Here is a 22394-nt window from a genome sequence, read left to right as displayed (position 1 = left end):
GAGCAGCGGGCGGGTCAGGAGAGGTCTGCCACGCCATGTGGTCACCTCCGGGGCAGTCGGGAATCGAACTCATGCGGAGGTGGCTTTAGATTTTGTGTTGTGCTTTAACCCGCTGCGCCACCAGGGAGGGCCCCTGGTTGGAAATTTTTAAGGGACATTTAAATAGATGTGTACCAGGTTGAGTTTGCTAACAGAAATAATCTTTATGACCTTTAGTCAAGATCCATTGTCTGAAAATAATGCTTTTTTCATTAATTACACATTTTTTTTTAAAAGATTTATTTATTTGTACAGAACTGGGTTACAGGCCAGAGATGCGGAGGGTGAGAGGATTCACCAGAGATAGAGTGGGGTACAGAACAGGCAGATTGACGAAGTACACTGCTGAGGGGAGCAGCGGATGCTTCAGGAGAGGTCTGCCACGCCATGTGGTCACCTCCGGGGCAGGCGGGAATCGAACTCATGCCAAGTGGCTTAAGCTTCTTTGTGCTGTGCTTTAACCCGTTGCGCCACCAGGGAGGGCCCATTAATTAAACATTTTAAATTTATACTTTTATGTTTCTGAAAGTAATTTATAGAGTAATGAAATAAGTGCATTCTTTTCATAGTTGAGATTTTTTTTAAAAATTAGGACTTCATTGAATTCAGCCACTTTAGAGTTCAGTTCAGTGGTTTTTAGTATTTTCAGAGTTACAGCACCCATCATCACAAACTCCAGAACACTATCACTCCAAAAAGAACCCCCAATCTCAGTAGCAGTTGACCTCCCCATCTGCTGTCCTAGGTCACTTTCTTTCTTAAAGGTTTATTTATGCATACAAGAACTCTGGTACAAGCCAGAGGTGTGGAGATGAGAGGATTTACCAGAGATAGAGTGGGGAACAGAACAGGCAGATTGACCAAAGCATACTGCTGAGGGGAGCAGCAGGTGAGACTCAAGAACTCCACTGTGCCACATGGGTCACTTCCCTGACCAGGGATTAAACTCTTGCTGCAATGGCTTCAGACAGCCTCACAGTGCTTTAAAGCCCTGCATCACCAGGGAAACCTCTGGGTGCCTGTTTTGCATAAGTGAAATACTATATAGTCTTCTGTGACTGTCTTTCACATATTTTTTTATGGTTCATGTACATTAATTGTGTATGGTCTCCCTCATGGTGTGAGGGGTTGGGTCTCAGCACTATCAAGCTATCAGCAGTTGTTGCAGCATGAGTTTGATCCCTGGCCAGGAACTAACCCATGGCACTCAGACCTCTCCTGTTTTGCCTACTATTCCCCTTAGCGGTGTATTTTAATAGTTCCGCCTTTCTGCTCCCCACTTTGTGGTGAATCCTCGCACCCACCAGACCTCTGGCCTATACACCAGTTCTTGGGTGCATAAACAAGTCTTTTTTTTTTTTTTTAAAGTTCATACACATTATGACATGTATTAGTACTTCATATTTTTTTGTGATCAAATAATATTCCATTGTATCATATATGCCATATTCTGTTTATCCATTCAGCAGTTGATAATGTGTGCGTGGACTAATTTACATATAAAAAGAGTTAAAACTAATTTTTATTTAGGTACTTCTAGGTTACCATTAGTCTGACTACTACATTATACATTAGATTTTGCAATGACCTTGACCTTCATATAAACAGAAACACGTATTGTATACTCATATAGCCTGACTTTCTCAACATGTTTTCATGATCCATATTGCTTGATTTCACAGGAGTTTTTAAAAAAATTGCTGTGTAATATTTCCATATGTGGATTATAACATGGTTGTTTAAACATTTCACTCCTCAATACATATGTATTATGGCTATAAACATTTAATTTTCTCAGATATGTAAGGGTAAAGTTGCTATGTTGTAAGTTGGGTGCATATTCCAAATTTTCAGTTGTCCAGTATGGCTGTACCATTTTTACATCTACCAGCAACTAGAGTTCCATTTCTTTCTTTATATCCTCACCAGCACTTTGGTGTATTGCATATATTGCTTTGGGGTAGGACCATCTTTACACTTGTACTAATTTTGTAATTCACCTGTACATACTTGCTCATTTTTGTTGAGTGCTTAACTCTCTCTTAGAATATATAAAAGTTTTACTTTTTAGGGCTCTTCCTGGTGGCACAGTGGGTTAAAGCACCACGCCATGAAGCTGTCAGAAGCCACTGCAGCACAAGTTCGATCCTCAGCCAGGGAGCTGACCTATATGGCGTGGCAGACCTCTCCTGAACCGCCCACTGCTCCCCTCAGCAGTGTATTTCAATAGATCTGCCTGTTCTACTCCCACTCTGTCTCTGGTGAATCCTCTCACCTACCACACCTCTGGTCTGTACCCCAGTTCTGTAAGCATAAATAAATAAATCTTTTTTAAAAAGTTTTGCTTTTTACCTTCTTGATGATAAACTTTTATGACTTTCAGCTTTTGATGTCATATGTAGGTTTTGCCCACTAAGATGATAAAAATATTTACCTTGGAGGCCTTCCCTGGTGGCACAGGGGGTTAAAGCACAGCATTAAGAAGCTAAAGCTAGGGCCCTCCCTGGTGGCACAGTAAGTTAAAGCACAGTACTAAGAAGTTGAAGCCACATAATGAGTTTGATCCCTGCCGCCGAGGTGACCCACATGGTGTGGCAGATGTCTCCTGACCCACTAGCTGCTCTCCTGAGCAGTGTACTTTGTTGATCTGTCTGTTCTGCCCCTAACTGTCTCTGGTGAAACCTCTCACCACTCCTGTACCCCAGCTCTGTATGCATAAATAAATAAATCTTAAAAAAAATATATTTACCTTGGCTTCCTTCAAATACTCTTGCTTTTTTCTTTTTCATGCTGAAATCTTAAGAAGCTAGAAATCGATACAGGTCCTTTGTTAATGTATTATTTAAGGGGAGTATTTTGTGCTTAAGGAAGATAACACTGAGTAGCATCATATGTTCACTTTAATTTACATGTAGCAATGTGTGTGTTCAAAAAAAGTGGGTGGTTTAACATGACTTCTAAACTTAAACCAACATCTTCATATAGGGTTCCAATCATGGAAAACATTCCTTCAGTTTAGAGGGGGGAAATGCCAAAGAATGTTGTAAAACAAAATCATATAAGCTATACTTTACAGTTGTTTTAAGGAACTAAAGAGTAATTGGGGCAGTGTTTAACTTATGACCTATTTACTAACTTTAAAACATACTGAGAAAGATGGGCTTCTCATATATGGATAAGTAAACATTTGTTGTCATATATTTATTAAAATATTTTTCTTGTTTTATTTGGTTCTACAGCCATCCTGTGAAGTTTTGCTGAGTCAATTTGCTCAAGGGTTAAAAATGAAAAAGGAGTACCTTCACCTGTATTTATAACTAGGCCTATGTAATTCTGCCATTCTGTTTCAGGAGTTCATAATGTGGTATAGGAGTTAAGATCATAATTCTTTTTTTAATGATTTATTTATGCATGCAGAATTGGGGTACAGGCCAGAGGTGCGGGGGGTGAGAGGATTCACCAGAGACAGAGTGGGGAGCAGAACAGGCAGATCGACGAAGTACACTGCTGAGGGAAGCAGTGGGCGGGTCAGGAGAGGCCTGCTGTGCCATGTACATCACCTCCAGAGCAGGTGGGATCGAACTCATGGGGAAGTGGCCTTAGCCCCTAGTGCTGCGCTTTAACCTGCTGCACCACCAGGGAGGGCCCTGAACATAATTTTTTTCAAGTGACCTAAAAAGTGTCTTAGTAGTAGTAGTATGGGTAGCCATAGCCTTTGTGGGCTCCTCTCTGTACCTCTTAAATAGAAATAGCCATTTCACCCTACCTCAGCTTCCAAGGTATTTTTATTACTGCTTCATTTAGTTATTTATTAAATTTGTTTAATATCTTAAACGCATCATACAAAGAACAGGTTGTACAAATAGTATAGTCTCTACTTCAGTGGAGCTTAAGGTCTAATTGATAGGAGGCAAACAGAATTAGTCTACAAATATAATGATTATAAGTAGGTAATGAGTGTTGTAAAGAAAAAAACTGGGGAGATTGTGGGAGTAATTGGGAGCCTAACATAAGCTTGAGTGATTAGTCAGGAAAGACTTCTCAAAGAAAATGCTTAAGTTGACACCCAAGGAATACGAGTCTGTGAACATACTAGTTGACTGGCAGAGTGTTGGAGAGAATAGGATTGTGAGTAGGAAGACTGAAATGGGCTTGTTGAAAACCCTTATTGAAGGCTAGAAAAGTATAAAGTTTTCTTAAATGATATTGAAGATTATGCAGGTCCATATTTACAGGTTTTGAGAAGTAGAATAGAATGCTGTTAAAAAGGTGTACAGAGGATGGATCGATAATTTTAAAGATGATTGGATGCTAAATGGTGAATAGTTGGATGGGTAGATAATTAACAGTAAAGAGACTTGATTGATGGTCATTTGTACTAGGTTGATGTAAATAGGAATTGAGAAAGTGGTTATAGAATTGACATACATTGACATGGGATAGAGAAGAGGGAAGTGTTAAAGATAGCATTCAAGATAACACTCAGATTTTAGACATGAATTAACAGGATAATGATGAGAAAGGTTAATAGCTGGTAAAAAGCTTTTAGGGGAAAGAGACTTTGAACAACATAGTAAATCTGAGAAACTTATGATATAAGTGAAGATGTGGGATACTAAATAGCTCTGCTCTGTTATATTGATAAAACTGGGTGTAACATTTAGCATACAGATAGTACTTACAGTTGGGGTTGGATGAGCTCAGCTGAGAAGTGGAAATGATCAGGTATTGCTGAGTCGTGGTACCATCTAGAATTTATTGTTAGTCTGCTTGCAAAGGAATCTGAGAAGGGACAATGAAAAGTGTATGAACTGCATGAATGGAAATATGTTTCAAGAAAATTGATAGTTGTTTCAGATCTGTATTCAGACTGGATTCGGATCTATTTAGAATATTGGAAAAACCAAATATCTCCCTTTAACACCTAACTCCTGTTAAGAGTCTTAAATTTAAACATTACTTCTGGTTAGTACATCTTTCAATTCTTCCATTGTTCTTCTTTCATTATACTTTTATAACTGCCTGTTTTGATTAACTTATTTTCTTTACTAAATTCTTAAGTTTCCTCGAGGTTTTGGGGCCTTGTCTTGTTCAGTGCTCTATTCTTAGCTCCAGACATAGTCTCTTGCACAAAAAGTACTTAAATAATTTTTGTATTGCCTGAATGAATAAAGTACCGTTCTGGGTTCTAATGAAGAAGACTTTTTTTTTCCCCAAGGGACATTTTTCTGTTTCTAAGAATGTGCTTTGTAAAATGTTTGGGGTGGCATGGGGTGTTGTGAAGAGGAAACGATAAAAGAAAAAGTCACTATTGTTCATGTGAACAAATGTAGAAAACCAGTTCAAGCTTGGGCTGGAAGATGATGATGTTGTAGGTGGTGGTTACATCCCAGGGGGAGTGTGGGAGAGCAAATAGAAATTTAGGAAGAACTGCCTTTTTTTGTTAGAAAATTTATAAACAAGTACATAAAAGCTAGCTCTCTGTAAATCCATTATCCTAGCACTAACTATACAGGTTTTGCCCCACTATCCAAAAGTAGAATAGTTCCTGTTTGGTGTGATGATTTGGTAGGTTATAACTGGGTATGGGAACATTGCCATTAATATATATGAAACAATTTTTTAGTGTTCCCAGACCCTCTCAATTATCAGATACCAAAAGGAATATTCTGCTTTCAAATAATGGTGGAAACCTGTATTAATACTTCTTGTTGTGTTTCATTCTTTTCTGTGTTACATTGCATAAACATACAGGTATATTTTCTGTTGAAATAGAAATGTGCATATAGAAAAAGGAGTATACAGTCAGTTTTCACAAGTGAAACACTTAGAGAAAACAGCTATATTTAGAAATATAGCATTTACACCTTGTAACCTCCCCACCCCCAGCTGTTTTTACTGATTTAGTTTGTTAATAGGATGTCTCTATGGAAAAATCATTATTGAAATGGGGACATGTAGGTGCCACACAGGTCACGGTTTTGAGCTGCTGACACAAGTGTAGATTAAGAATGCTAGTTGGGGGCCCTCCCTGGTTGCGCAATGGCTTGGCGTGCAGCACTGCAAGCTAGCCACAGCCGCTTCAGTGTGAGTTCAATCCCAGGCCCCAGAGGTGATCCACATGACGCAGCAGACCTCCTGTCTTGCCTACTTGTCTCCTTCGTCAGTCTGCCAGTTCTGCTCCCCACTATGTCTCTGGTGAATCCTTTTACCTCTCCTGCACCTCTGATCTGTACCCTTTTTTTTTTTAATGCTAGCTGGGGTACATGGGAATGCAGTGTATGCAGGCAAATACAAACATCCAAAATGTTTTAGAAATTAGAGTATTAAATTTTTTGAGATAATTAGAGTGATTGCTGGAAAATAAGGCTGCAGCCAACTTGTGGAAGGCCTTTGAGCCAGTCATGCTGTGGAATAGAGTACTAAGAGTATTTATTTACAGAAATTTTAAATGTACTTTTTGTTTGTAGGCACACAAGTCTCTGAATTTTGTTTCAACACTGCTTCAGATTACTATGTCGGAACAACTGGATTTACCTGTGAGACAGGCAGGCAAGTCTCCTGAATTCTTTTCTTAGGTGTATGGAAATAATATTGTTTTAAAAGACCCATAGTTGAATAACAGATGTATCTTGGGATGGTCTTTTAGGGGTTGGTTTGCCCTCATGTGTTTGCTACAAACATAAATTGTCTTATATAAACAGTAATTGTATATATTTTGTTTCCCGTCCTGATGAGTGATTCTAACAGATAGATCTCTTTGTTTATCCAGTTTGCTTATAGCTTTTTGATTTTTCTACCTTAGCCATTTAAAAAATAATGCTTTTAGGTGCTGCTTCAACTAGACATTGCTCAGTGCCCTCAATGTCTAAATGTATGGCACACGGCTTCTGATATTGTTAGTCTGCAAAATAAAAGGATTCACATCTTTAATATCTTATTTGCATATGTGTTAATTTTGTAATAGAAAATATGAAAGGTCAATAAATTACTTTAGAATAGCCACTTACATTTTAGACTTATATCTTTTTGTTCTTTACTCCTAGAGCAGGTTTTTTGGTATTTTTTGCTTCATTTAAAATGAATAAGGTATTCTTTTGATTGTTAGAATTTAATCTCAGGTCTTTTTATTTCAGTTATTGTATTTGTGGTGCGTAAAATATTGCCTGACACATTGAAAATAATAAATGTAAATTCTTCATGAGTTTGAATAATTTGTACATAGCATAATAGTGAAACATTTTTTTCTACCTATAAAATATATTTTATTGGACCTTGGTCAGCAGTGAATCTTTTTTATTTCTAATTTATTAGGAAAAGGGTGCATTGATTATTTCAAATCTTATTTCTTAAAGGGGACATTTTCCATTTGGCTATTAGTAACAACAGTGGGTCTAAAAGAAAAAACTGAAATGTAGTCTTTTAAAAGGGATACTTACAGTACTCTCATAGTGAATTCTTTTGTCAAATCAATCTGTATTTTAGGTGTTATCTATTTGAAAAATATGATAACACAATATTGGCCTGATCGGGAAGCAGTACCCGGGGATATATCCCCTTATACTATTCCAGAGGAAGATCGACATTGTATTCGAGAAAACATTGTAGAAGCCATTATCCACTCTCCCGAGCTCATCAGGTATGTGTGTGTGTGTTTTTAATTTATTCATTTATGACAGAGGTATAATTTTGTGGGGGTTATTTTTGGAGGAAGGGTGAAGTAGAGGCTTTTAGAACATAAACCTGTCACTTTGTGGCAGATAACTTAAAAATTCACGAGAACATTTATTTTTCTCACTGCTATTGCATTTTATAATATGGATATTTGTAAACACTGTATTTACTGCATGCTCACTATCATAGCTTGTTTCCTTCTGTCACTATGTAGTCGACCCACCCCTACCCAAAAACCCTCCTTCCCCCCATAACCACCAGTCTTTTTGTATCTGTGACTTTTTTTTTGGTAAGCTTCGAAACATTGTACTACGTGAAAGAATGTAAAGAAAACTATATGTTATGTTTTATATAATGTAGTCTTTCAAGACCTGAAACTCAGGATTTTCCAGAATATTTAGTGAGAATAGTTGATGTTCTAAATGAAACATGTCAGTTGATAGAAATGAAAAAAATCACCTGCTTTTGTTATTTTTACTGGGTTTCTTTTAAGTCAATAGGAATAGGTAGTTTTTGCCAGATTTGACTTTTTCTAAACAGCCATTTTCTTTGTATGAGTAAGAAAACCTTGTCTTACTTGCTATTACTTTTGATTTTCAGGGTACAGCTTACTACATGCATTCATCACATCATCAAACATGATTATCCAAGCCGTTGGACTGCCATTGTGGACAAAATTGGCTTTTATCTTCAGTCTGATAACAGTGCTTGTTGGCTAGGAATTCTTCTTTGTCTTTATCAGCTTGTAAAAAATTATGAGTAAGTGTCTTTCTCATTCCTGTAGAGTTTTGAGAACAAGGAAATGCTTGGAAATTTTAAGCTAATTTAAACATTCAAAATTGTATTTGGTATGTATATTACAATTAGTGAACTATATGTCAATTTTAATTCTTTTTGCAATAACATCCTTAATTCTGCAATCTCTACTGTTGATTTAATTAAAAAAACTCTCATGCCCCTTTTTCTTACCTATTTAAAAACCAGGTTATTGCTGATTTCTCAGTATGGGCTCCTCAGTATTTTGTGATAGAGTTTAAAGGCAAGTTATTTAAAATTTGAAGGGAATCTAAATACACTGAGCACTGGAGCTTTACATTCTGGCTTTCTGTGAATTTCTGTCTGAATTTAGGTTCTTGATAAGTTTTAAGAATCTGCCACTATTTAAGAATTGAAATTTCTTAATATCATTTTTTAAATATTGTGTTTGGAGGGATTCATAGTCACCTGTTTCAGTCTTTGCATATTTGAGCAAATTATTGTTCATACAAATAGTATCAGTAATAACAATTTTAGGCTAAGGAATCATTTTAGAATTGGGTTTAGGAATCAGAAAAAAAAAATCTAACCTTGGAAGTTGAGGTATAACACTGAAAGGAGTAAGCCAGATGTTGTCTGATGAAAATAGTAGGTATTTCAAAGTTTTGGTTTTAGAAAATTATGAAGAAAGCAAGAGGAACACTGGCACCATGATGGTGGCTTTATTTCTGGTCCTACTAGCTACACAGATGCCATTGTGAGCCCTCTAATTCTGGGGCTTGTAGTTAGCCTCCGATAACCCTGTTTGGGTCCCAACTCAAAGTAGCTGATGAAGTGCTGCTTTTGTTCTGAGCAGGAAAGAAATATACCATTTACAGCATTGGTACTGGTGTTTTCTTGTGTTCCCACCAGCTACCCATCTTCCTGCTAAGGAATGTTCCAGCTGTTGCTCCAACCTCTGTCAGAGTGCCAGTTGTTGTAGTTCTGGTAAGTGAGTGACTAAAATGAGAGAGCATAACAATAATAAGTTGTCTTGTACTTGAGGAGGTTCAAACCTCTCCTAGCCTATAATCTTAGTAGGAGAGAGTATGGCAGGGATTTTTTTAAATGGGAGGCATAGGAGGCTGCTACAATATTGGAATTTCATTTCATTTTTAGTCAGTGTTCAATTGTGGAGCACAAGGTGTTCACAAGGGATCTGTGTGGCCTAAAGCAGTTCTAAGAAAATTCATGGAGAAATTGGAAGTTGTGGTGGCTTTCAGGAGCATAGATCCTCAGAAAATGCACACCATTTGTAGGAGAGAGTATTTGAAGAGGAAGGCATGTCACACTATGTGGGATTAGTATAAACCAAAAAACAAAAGGTACAGAGTGAACATGAACCACTGTTTTTAATGGGTAACATGTTGACGACTAATGGTACAGATACTTTCTTTTGAGAGGTTGGGAATAATTTGTACTAGTAAGTTGGAGTGGTAGTTAATTAGTGTCACATTCTCATGTTTTGAGCAACTTTCAGGTCTCAGGGATAGTAATTTTTTCCTACTATAAATTACAACCAGTACCAACCAAGATTAATCAACCACATTAACAACCATTACCACCCAACTTCCAGTCCCTACTGTTCAATGTGGAGAGGGAGGTAGGAGAGATTAATACCTAATGTGAAATGGTTAGTCAAACCCTTTTTTAATGTGTGATTCACCTGGGTTGGATAATGGAGAAAGGTACATGATATAAATCTTACTTTTATTGTTAAAAAGAAATGTCTGTAATTATTAAAGACTGCTTAATCAGAAAATGCAGATTGTTTCCTTTTATGAATTGTTAATGTTTTATTGACTAAGATGTACAGATAAACTTTTAAGATGTATACTAGAGATAATTTCTCAGCCCATCAAATTAGATATTTATAATTGTCAGTTAAATGTTTGATAGTCTTAATCATTACCACTGTGACTAATTCTCTTGTTATTTTTTAATCTATGGCAGTTTCCTTTAGTTCTCATTTCAACCCAGTAGAATAAAAGGACTCTAGTCTTTTAGAAGCATTTTGTCTATACAAAATATATTTTTAGAAACATAATCACATAGTCAGTTTGTAGATATATGTTCCCCTTTTCAAAAGGCTACCAGCAGATCAAACTGGAGTTCAGTAGAGAAAACCAATAATATAAAAGCAGTTTAGGTGACCTGATCCATAAAAATAAGATACACTGTTTAAATCAATTACTTCTTAACCACTAATCCATATTTTACAAATCTGTTCTGCCTGTTGATTCCTTAATAATGGAAGCTAGTCCCCCCCCCCAGATCTAAACTAAGAATTTGATTATTTGATTAAAATAAAATTAAAACATCTTTTTTTATAACAGTTTATTTTTACATAATTTTGTACATTTTTTTTCCATATCAATTGTAATCGTGGGTTTCCCATCACCATGTCACCCGTGTGCCATCACCAAAATCCCGTGCACTTAAAAAAACGACATATCTTTTAACAATACTTCTGAAAGTTATCTATATGTGGAAATATCTCACTTAGGTCAGCAATTCTTTGTATTTAGAGCAAAATGTATTCAGAATTAGGGATTTTTCAGGTATTAGCAGATAATAAGGTTATACATCCTATTTAACACTCCTATTGAGATATCTACCATAGCAATAAACACTCACACATTACTATATCTGCTGTAAGAATGTGTGATAGTTGGCATTGTCATTCCAAATGGGATAAATGAAGACCATAAATTACCTGTTGAAGTTGGCTTTGTTGCCATCTGGGTTACAAAAGACTTTGTAGTTTATATACTTTTAGACTGTTTTCTACTTTATAGATGTAACATCTGTCTTAATATACTTACTATGTAAATTACTTAAGAATGGTAGTAATATGATAGACTTTATACTAATTACTACTATTTTAAAAACTTGTTTTGGCTCCTCCATTTTTCCAATATTCACAGTTATGGACAGTAGTAAAAGTGGTTAAAGAGGACAAACTCTGGATCTCTACTACTAAGGAAGTGTCTAGTTAAGATATATTTAACTTAAAATTTCCTCAATTATAAAAACAAGGACACTAAGGGGCACTGAAGGTTATTAATCTCATAATAAATCACCAGCAGATTTTAACCATTCTGTTACTACTTGAGTTTTTTTCTCAAGCTGTTTTTGCTTGTGGTTTGATATCATAGGTTTTTCCTTTATAGGAATCTAAAAAATTAGTTAGAAAAAATTTGCCTATGTTTGTGTGAGTAAATAAGTATTTGTCATATAATTGTGAAATAAATTCTTACAGAATTAGTTTGTATTCCTACCCAAAGGTACAAGAAACCAGAGGAACGGAGTCCATTGGTAGCAGCAATGCAGCATTTCCTGCCAGTTTTAAAGGATCGTTTTATCCAGCTTCTTTCTGATCAATCTGATCAATCTGTCCTCATCCAGAAACAGATTTTCAAGATCTTCTATGCTCTTGTTCAGGTAATTTCTGTAAAGCAGTTTTAATATGTCAAGAGTCAGAAAGAATTGGAGCATCTGAGTAATAATTTCAGCCTGAAATTTAGTTTTGATATTTGACATAAGTCAAAATATAAATTCCCAAAATTTTAAGTACATTTGAAGTCTTGACTAAGCATACTTTCCCAGCTATATAGAGAACTCTAATAACATGCTCAATTTCTTTCCTTATTGTAAGATTTTAATTTATTTTACATAGAAGAGGTATAGGCCAGGGGTGCAGGGGTTGAGAGGATTCACCAGAGACAGTGGAAGCAGTTCACTGTATTCCAGATGTATTGAACTGCATTGCCAGGGAGAGCAGTGAGTGAGACAGGAGAGGACTTCTGCACCATCTGTGGGGTAGCTCCCTGGCCAGAGGTTGAACTGGGGCTTTGGTAGCCCTGACACTTAACCTCTAGGCCACTAGGGAAGCTCCTGTCCACTAATTATAAACCTATTCCAAAGTTTAACAGAAATACAAATGCCATTGACTTGATTGCATAGAAGAATGGGCTTCATTATTTTTGTGTTTTGCTCTAACTCTTCCTGAGATTAGAGATAACCACTAAGGAAATGGTTGTAACTACATTCTCAGTGTACTATACTTACTTACACAACAGAGTTTTTATCTGATCTTTTTGTGTCATAGGTATGGAAGAGTTCATTCTATCTACCAGGCTGCTTGATTGAATTCTTACCATTACATTTTTAAAAAATTGCATTCAACTATTTATAATAGATAAGTTATGGAAACAACCTAAGTGCCTTAGGACAGAGGAGTAGATTAGATAAACATGTTATAGGTACTCAGTGGTACTACTTAGCTGTTTGTTTTTTCCAAAAAAGATGAATTCTTACCATTAGTGACAAATATGAGTAGTACTGGAGGGCAACTAATGAGAAGTGAAATAACTCAAGAGAAAGACAAGTATTGATGGTTGCACTTAATGTTTAGACAAACCCAAATCAATATCAAGTCCTTACTATAGTGAGGATATAAGGTGGGACTTGGAGCATTTCCAAGGGAGCACAGTGAACTATGGTAGTGGACTTATGGGTAAGCCTTTATGGTGGGTGGTGTGGTGTGACATGCACCTGAGGAGGTGAGATCCTGTGACACTGAACCATGTAGTTTTGTGAACTTACATTACCTCAGAATGTGTGTGTGTGTGTGTGTGTGTGTGTGTGTGTGTGTGTGTGTGTGTGTGTGTAAAGTTTTTCACATTACTTTTAAATAGACTTGCGACTTCTTCATTAAGATTGTAATTGGCTCATTCTGTTGTCTGGTTAGATTTTGCATGTCTTTAATTTAAAGATAATCTGTCTTGACCTAAGGGCATCTTAATGTCATTTATTGATGTCCTATATAATTCTCTTTAAATTGATTTGGATAGATAATAACTATACTATTTTCATTTTCCCTAACTGATAGGGTCAATTTTTCATTTTTTAGAGCACAACTTTTAGATTAAGGATAGTTTTGTTGTTATTGTTAATTGTTCTAGAGCAGAGTATCACCTTTAAGGATACCAGATAAGTAGCTAATAAAATTTAGTGACCATTTCTCCTTTTAAAAAACTCCTCTAAGAATTCTGGAATACAAATTTCCTTAATTTGATAAAATTAAATTCACACTGAATATCTCACCTCATGGTAACAATAGGTGTATATCCAATAGTTTGGGAATAATAAGCAAGGGTGCCTACTGTCTGCTACATTTCACCATTGTAAGATAACAAGCCAAATCAGTTAATTAAAAAAGTTGCCTGTCTACCAACAGGAAATGGAGTTAATGAAATACTTCCTGTAGGTATTGTGAAGTATAAGAAATGGGATTTTCTTTTGAAAGAATTTTAAAATATTACTTCTTTATTTTAATTTAGTATACACTACCACTGGAGCTGATAAACCAACAGAACTTGACAGAATGGATAGAAATTTTAAAGACTGTTGTGAACAGGGATGTACCTAATGTAAGCTTCTATGCGTTTCTTAAATTGCTAAATATATTTATCTTTTGAAATTTTAAATTTTAATTGTATAGTTTGCAATTTTTTTTTCAAGTAAATAGACACACCATATGGTTACGTATGTGCATATGCTAAATAATTTTTGGAGACTTCCTTATATTATTAAGTGCTTATGTATCACAGTTTATATCATCCTAATTTTTCTGTTTTTTATTTTGTTTTTAATTAAGAGCTCACGGCATCTTTATGTGACTATAATTTTATTTTCCTTGTGATAAGAACTTTTAAGACCTACTCTCTTAGCAGCCTTCAGATGTACATATTGTTAAGTATTTAGCAGTTTCTCCAGCTATTTAGATTTGAACTGTATTGGTTTTTCTACTTCTAAATTTTTTATTGTAATAACATTGTATTATAGTATGTATGAATATAAAATTATAAATTTCAGGTATGTTATATTAAATATCAACATTTATCTATACTACATTCAGCTCACCACTGCAAGTACAGTTGTATTCTGCATAAACTACAGTTTATAAGAATTTATCTTTTGTAACTAAGTAGTAAGGCAGTGAAAGTACCTGTTATATTTGAATGAAAAGCATTAATGTTTTGTGTGTATCTGTTCTTACCTTATGCTCTTCCTCTTAGATTGTATCATCTCTTACTATCATTACATAATTATTTCTTTAAAGGAAACACTTCAAGTTGAAGAAGATGATAGACCTGAGTTGCCATGGTGGAAATGTAAAAAGTGGGCTTTACATATCTTAGCAAGACTCTTTGAAAGGTAAGCGCCTCTCAATTTTTATTTAAAAATAAAAAATAATTTATTTAAAAAAGGTTTTTGTTTTTATAAGTGTGGACATAAAGCATTATAAAGGAACAATGAGCATTTTAATGTGATTTTTTTATGTTTTTAGATATGGAAGCCCTGGCAATGTTTCCAAGGAGTATAATGAATTTGCTGAGGTATTTCTGAAGGCCTTCGCTGTTGGTGTTCAGCAGGTAACCCTAAGTGAAGACATGGCATTATTAGGTTGTTTATTTCCATTTTCTTCCACATGTAAAGATTGTGTATGAGCAACATTTTGAGTCCTTTGGGAGATTGAGATGATTTTTGGTCTCATAACTTCTTTGTACTCTTAAATTATTGAAGCCCCCAGCAAGCTTACATTTATTCAGGCTTTAATTTGCGATATTTATCACTATTAGAAATAAAAATAAATTTCATGCATTTAAAAATAGTAACCATTACATGTTAACACGACCACACATTTTTTTTATAGTAGTTTATTTTTACATATTTTTGTGGGATGTCTGTTTTTTGTAATGTCTCTTGCTGTACAGAGCTCTTTAACTTGATATAGTCCCACCTATTTTTTTAATATAAATTTATTTTTACATCATTTTGTACATTTTTTTCATCTCATTGTAATCTCTGTGGGTTTCCTATCACCAAGTCACCCATGTACCATCACCATAGTCCAATACACTTCCCTCACTGTTTTTGATCCCATTCCCCACTCTAACCCCACAAAATGTGTTAGGTATATGGCTGTTCATTATTATAATTATCTTCTCTCCTGTTCTGTTATCTTTCTGCTATGAGAGAAACCATCCGTATTTTTCCTTTTCTTTCTGGCTTATCTCACTAAGCATGATCTTTTCCAGCTCCAACCATGTTGCTGCAAAAGACATGTGTTTGTTTATTTATTTATTTTTGGTTGCTGAGTAATATTCCATTATGTATATGTACCACATCTTTTAATCCAGTCATCTATTTTTGAGCATTTGGGCTACTTCCATGTTTTTCCAATTGTAAATAAAGCAGCAATAAACATGGGGGTGCAAGTATCTTTTTGAATCAGGGTTTTTGTGTCTTTTGGGTAGATACCTAGGAGTGGGATTGCTGGGTCGTATGGAAGCTCCATGTTAAGCAGTTTGAGGCACCTCCAAACGGTTTTCCATAGTGGTTGTACTAGTTTGCATTCCCACCAGCAGTACAGGAGAGTTCCTTTATCTCCACATTCTTTCTCGCCAACATTTGTTGTTGTTAGTTGTTTTTTGTTATTTTCTCGCCTGGTCCATTATACTCCTGCTATGAGTGAAACCATCCGGTATTTTTCTTTCTCTTTCTGGCTTATCTGACTCAGCATGATCTTTTCCAGCTCCATCCAAGTTGCTGCAAAAGACATGTGTTTCTCTTTTTTGGTTGCTGAGTAATATTCCATTGTATATATGTACCACATCTTTCTAATCCAGTCATCTACTTTTGGGCATTTGGGCTGCTTCCATGTTTTTCCAATTGTAAATAAAGCAGCAATAAACATGGGGGTACAGGTATCTTTTTTAATCAGTGTTTTTGTGTTTTTTGGGTAGATACCTAGGAGTGGGATTGCTGGGTCATAGGGAAGCTCCATGTTTAGCAGTTTGAGGAACCTCCAAACAGTTTTCCATAGTGGTTGTACTAGTTTGCATTCCCACCAGCAATGCAGGAGAGTTCCTTTTTCTCCACATCCTGTTGTTGTTAGTTGTTTTAAGGTGAGCCATTCTCACTGGGGTGAGGTGGTATCTCATTGTGGTTTTAATTTGCATCTCCCTTATTACAAGTGATGTTGAACATTTTTTCTTTTTTGTTGACCATCTGCATTTCCTGTTTGGAGAAGTGTCTTTTTAGCTCTCCTGCTCATTTTTTGATGGGGTTGTTTACTTTTGTTGAGTTTCATCAGTTCTTTGTATATCTTTGTGATCAATCCTTTATCGCTAGTTTTGTATGAGAAAATTTTTTCCCAATCAGTGGGATGTCAGTTTTTTGTAATGTCTCTTTTGCTGTCCAGAAGCTCTTTAACTTGATGTAGTCCCACCTATTTATCCTTGCCTTTACTATCGTTGCATTGGGTGCTCTATCTCTAAAGATGCGACTGAAGTGTATGTCGTGTAGTGTTTGGCCCATCTTTGCTTCCAGGTATTTTATGGTTTCCGTTCTTATGTCTAGGTCTTTAATCCACTTCAAGTTGATTTTTGCGTATGGTGTTGAGGTAGTGATCTAGTTTCTTTTTTTTGCATGTAGCTTCCCAGTTTTCCCAGCACCATTTGCTGGACAAACTTTCTTTGTTCCATTGTATCTTCTTTGCTCCTTTTGTCAAATATTAGCTGTCCATAAACCTGTGGGTTTATATCTGGGTTTTCTATCTGAATCCACTGGTCTGTATGTCTGTTCTTGTTCCAGTACCATGCAGGTTTGATTATTATGGCTTTGTAGTATTGCTTGAAGTTTGGGATTGTAATGCCTCTATTCTCTTTCTTCCTAGTCATGAGAGTTTTGGTTTTTCGAGGTCATTTGTGGTTCCATATGAATCTCATCAATATTTTTTCTATTTCTTTGAAGAATGTCGTTGAGACTTTTGTTGGGATGGCATTAAATCTGCATATCGCTTTTGTAGGATAGCCATTTTGATGATGTTAATTCTCCTGATCCATGAACAGGAGATGTCGTTCTATTTCATGGTGTCTTCTTGCATTTCTTTTTTTTTTTTCAAAGATTTATTTATTTGTTTATACAGAACTGGGGTACAGGCCAGAGATGCAGAGGGTGAGAGGATTCACCAGACAGAGTGGGGAGCAGAACAGGCAGATCGACGAAGTACACTGCTGAGGGGAGCAGTGGGTGGGTCAGGAGAGGTCTGCCTCGCCATGTGGATCTCCTCCGGGGCAGGCGGGGATCGAATTCATGCTAAAGTGGCTTTCACTTCTTAGTGCTGTGCTTTAACCGGCTGTGCCACCAGGGAGGGCCTTGAATTTCTTTCAATAGTGTTTTGTAAGTTTCTTTGGATAGGTCTTTTTACCTCTTTTGTTAGATTGATTCCCAGGTATTTGATTCTTTGTGTTTTAATTGAATAGGGGATTTTTTAAAAATCTGTTTCTTCTGATTGGTTGTTTGTGTATAGGAAGGCCTCAGACTTTTGTGTGTTGATTTTATATCCTGCTACCTTGTTAAACTGGTTGATGGTTTTGATTAGTTTCTCTGTGGAATTTTTAGGGTTTTCCATATACATTAACATATCATCTGCAAATAATGACAGTTTTACTTTTCTTTCCCTATTTGAATTCCTTGTATGCCTTTTTCCTGTCTTATTGCTCTGGCTAGAACTTCCAATGTTATGTTGAAGAGCAGTGGTGATAGTCTTTGTTCCTGATCTCAAGGGAAAGGCTTTCAGCTTTTCTCTGTTGAGGGTAATATTGGTGGTGAGTTTGTCATATATGGCTTTTATTATCTTGAGGTATGTTCCTTCTATTCCAAGGATTTCGAGGGCCTTAAACATAAATGGGTGTTGAACTTTGTTGAATGCCTTCTCTGCATCTATTGATATGGTTATGTGGTTTTTATTTTTCTGTCAGTTGATGTGATGGGTTACATTAATTGATTTTCTGATGTTGAACCATTCTTGTGTTCCTGGGATAAAGCCCACTTGGTCATGATATATTATTCTTTTAATGCATTGTTGGATTCTGTTGGCTAAGATTTTGTTGAGGGTTTTTGTTGAGTGTTCATTAGGGAGATTGGTGTGAAGTTTTCCTTTTGGTGTGTTTTCTTGGTATTTGTGTGATGTTGGCTTCATAAAAAGTATGTGGTAGTTTTTCTTTTTTGATTTTTTGGATGAGTTTGTGTAGAATAGGCACTAGTTCTTTTCTGAACGTTTGGTAAAATTCATTTGTAAATCCATCTGGTCTTGGGCTTTTATTTTGGAGGAGGGTTTTGATTACTTTTTCAATTTCCTTGTAATTGGCCCGTTTAGTTGTTCTATTTCTTCTTTATCTAGCTTTAGGAGGTTGTAGTTGTAGGAATTTGTCCATTTCTGCTAAATTGTCAAACTTGTTTGCATATAGTTGCTCATAGTATTCTCTGATTATTCTTTTGATTTCTGCTGGATCTGTTGTGATTTCTCCTCTTTCATTTATGATTCTGTTTATTTGTGCTTTCTCTTGTTTTTTCTTCGTAGCCTGGCTAGTGGCCTGTCTGTCTTGTTTATTTTTTCGAAGAACCAACTTTTGGTTTCATTGGTTTTTTTTTCTGTTTTTCTAACATCCATTTCATTTATTTCTGACTTGACTTTTATTATTTCCTGTCTTCTGCTGTCTTTTGGGTATTTTGTTCTTTTTCCAGTTCTTTAAGGTGTGACATTAGGTTTTTTCTTTGAGTTATTTCTTATTTCTTTATGTGAGCCTGTATTGCTATATATTTTCCTCTTATAACTGCTTTTTCATGTGTCCCATAAGTTGGAGACTTGTGTTGTCGTTGTCATTCTTCTCCAGGTATTTTTAATTTCTTCTTTGCTCTCTTCATTGATCCAATGGTCCTCCAGTAGTGTGGGTTTCAGTCTCCACGTGTTAGGTGGCTTTCTTGTCTTCCTCATATGGTTTTATTTCTAGTTTGATTCCTTCATGGTTAGAGAAAATAGTTGGTATGATTTCAGTCTTAGTGTATCTATTGGTATTTATCTTGTGACCCAGTATGTGGTCAATCCTAGAGAATGATCCATGTAGGGTTGAGAAAAGTGTGTATTCAGATATTTTTGGGTGCAGTATTCTATAGATATCTGTTAGACCTATGTTGTCCAGGTCCTTGTTCAGAATTTTAGCGTATTTGATTATTTTTTGTCTTGATCTGTCCATTGTGGAGAGTGGTGTGTTGAAGTCTCCTACAATGTATGTATTTTCTCTAATACACGTTTTCATAGATAACAGTAGTTTCCTGATATATTTTGGTGCTCTTCGTTTGGTGCATGTATGTTGATGATTATTATGTCTTCTTGTTGTATTGTCCCCTTAATCATAATGTAGTGGCCTTCTGTGTCTTTTTTAACCTTTTTTAGTTTGAAGTCTATATTGTCTGATATAAGTATAGCTGTGCCTGCCTTCTTTTTTTGATCCATTTGCTTGGAGAACTATTTTCCATCCTTTTATTTTCAGTCTGTTTTTATCTTTTGCAGTTAGATGTGTCTCCTGCAGACAGCAGAATGATGGCTTCTGTTTTTTAATCCATCCTGCAACTCTGTCTTTTTATTGATGAGTTTAAGCCATTTGCATTTAGAGATAATATTGATATATTGTCACCTACATTTGCCATTTTGGTCCTTTGTCTTTTTATTCCTTGTTTTGAACTGTTCTTGTTCATTCTTCTGTTGGATTTGGTTTGAGGGCTTCTTGTATTTTTTGGAGTGGGGATTTAGTCATGACAAAATTGTGGAGTTTCTATTTGAAAATGTCCTTCTCTTTCTTCATAGAAGAAGGAGAGCTTCGCAGGAGAGAGTATTCTTGGTTGGCATTTAATGCTTTGGGGTTTGTTGAGTATGTGCCTCCACTCTCTTCTTGCCCGTAGTGTTTCTTTGGAGAAGTCTGATGTCAGCCTGATCGGTTTCCCTTTATAGGTTATTTGTTTCTTCCTTCTTGTTATTCTCATTATCTTTTCCTTGTATTGTATTCTTAGTAGTTTTACTATGATGTGTCTTGCTGTATTTCTCCTGTTGTCATGGTAGTTTGGTGTTCTTCTTGCTTCTGGGAATATCTACTTTCATCTCCTTCATATTAGGGAAGTTCTCTTCTGTTATCTCTGTGAATATTTTCTCGATTCCTTGGCATTTCTCTTCACTTTCTGGGATGGATACCTGTAACTCTGATATTTCATTTCCTAGTGGTGTCAGATAGCTCTTGAAGTGTTTCTTCATTCCTTTTCCTTTTTATTTCTCTTTTTTTGTCTATTTTAATTCTCTATTTCTGCATCTTCGAGGGAGCTGATTTGTTCTTCCATTTCACCTATTCTGTTTTCATTACTTTTCCCAGCATTCTTTATCTCCTCCAGTGCCTTTTTATCTCCTGCATTTCTTTTATGTCTCTTCTTAATGTCTCATTTTCTTAATTTAGTTCGTTGATTGCTTGTGTTATACCGGTTTTTTTCTTTCTCATAGCTTTCATTCATTTCCTTGTTTTCATTCTTCATCTCCTTGATTGCTTGCCTCATTTAATTTTTTTTCTTCTCATCTTCTTTTTGTTTGTTTATCATGATGATTCTGAATTCTCTGTCTGGTAGACTGAGCAGTTCTTCTATTTCTTTGGTGGTTTCTGGTGCCTGAACTTTTTATAGTGAATTTTCCTCCTCTGGACTTGCTTGAATATTTGTTTGTCTTCTTTTCCCTGTGATGTATTTTCTAATACTTTCTATTCATTGAGACACGGTGTTGCTATTATTGACTGGCATTCTTTCTGGATGTTCTTTCTGGGATGACAGAGGGACTTCCAGACACTTCAGTTGTAGAGGGTATTCTGAGCCTTATTTTGTGTCAGTATCTCCTGTTTTTTCAGCCCCCACACTATGGAATTACGGCTGTTGTCTCTGCCAGTTATAATCGGGCATCTCTTGTGTTCAGCTTCCTCTGGTAACACGTTGAGTCCTTGTCTCTGGAAGGTGCCTGTTAATTTTTGTAGCCTTCTGATGTCCTGAGTTCCCTCTATATTTGCATGTAACTGTGGGGGGTGAGGTTCATTACAAGTGTTGCAGCTGGGCCTGTGGTTGAGCCAGTCACTGGTTTTCTTTATTTTCTGAGCACTGTGAGCCTTGTAAGGCAGTGCCTTACTGGCTCACAAGTCTTCCAGCCACTGCTGTCCAATAACACCTTGAGTCCTAATTCTGCTTGCCCCCCATTTATGCAGGCTGCCAATCCTCCCTCCAGGGCTCTTTGTGCCCACTCAGCAGTCTCTCCCTGAGCAGTCTTTCCTTATTGCTTGGGGCATTGTTAAGGCCTGTTTTTGATTCAGTCTAACCATTTTTTTTTCCCCTTTTGTCTCAGGGACTTTTGAACTTGCTGGCCCTGTCCTAGTGAATAATGGTGGGAACAAGCCTCCAGACCTGTGCTGTGGGGGTGGGTGAGAGGGTTGCAAGCCTTGCAGCTGCCCCAGTCACCAGATTTTCTTTCCTACCTCCTTGGGTCTATGTGCCCACTTGCACAGTCTTTTCCCACAGCTTGGGTTCTACTCACCTAGCTGAATGCACAGTAAGCCTCCATCTGTGGCAGTAGAGCCTGGGCGCTCCCCTGATGGGAGCTGAGGTTTCTGCTTATCCTGTCTGAGGTATTTCCCAGCAGGGCACCTAGGCTTTCCCCAGGAGGGAGCAACCTACTGGAACTCACCAATCACTGATTCTCCCTCAGTTATCTTCCTTCTAGTGAGTCCAGGGTGTTCTCATTTGGGTTGAAACTCATAGCACGTAGGTCTGTAGTCTGTTTAAAGTCCTATATTCCTGTGCGGGCTTGTTAGCGTCTACTCTGCCTCCATCTTGCCCGCCCTGGCCAGAGCTGAGCCGTCAGCAGCTTTTTTCCATACCTTTTTTTTTTGTTAAAAATTAATTCTCCACCTGCATTGCTGGTGGGAATGCAAACTAGTACAACCACTATGGAA

The 22394-nt window shown here is 36.5% G+C and overlaps 1 protein-coding gene across 1 annotated transcript in view; it reads left to right on the top strand.

Annotated features, from left to right (window-relative positions):
• Positions 1–22394, top strand: part of IPO7 (importin 7) — a 56700-nt gene that overhangs the window by 9400 nt on the left and 24906 nt on the right. Inside the window, exons 2-8 of the mRNA XM_004683058.2 lie at positions 6510–6591; positions 7525–7678; positions 8314–8472; positions 11796–11952; positions 13854–13943; positions 14636–14730; positions 14864–14948. Coding sequence (XP_004683115.1) covers positions 6510–6591; positions 7525–7678; positions 8314–8472; positions 11796–11952; positions 13854–13943; positions 14636–14730; positions 14864–14948 — 822 coding nt within the window. The remainder of the gene's footprint in view (positions 1–6509; positions 6592–7524; positions 7679–8313; positions 8473–11795; positions 11953–13853; positions 13944–14635; positions 14731–14863; positions 14949–22394) is intronic.

The sequence above is a fragment of the Condylura cristata genome, unplaced genomic scaffold (assembly GCF_000260355.1).
Source record: "Condylura cristata isolate star-nosed mole 26May11 unplaced genomic scaffold, ConCri1.0 scaffold00015, whole genome shotgun sequence".
NCBI classification, from domain to species: Eukaryota; Metazoa; Chordata; class Mammalia; order Eulipotyphla; family Talpidae; genus Condylura; species Condylura cristata.
The sequence above is the reverse complement of the archived record's forward strand: the minus strand, read 5'-3'. Positions and strand labels throughout refer to the sequence as shown.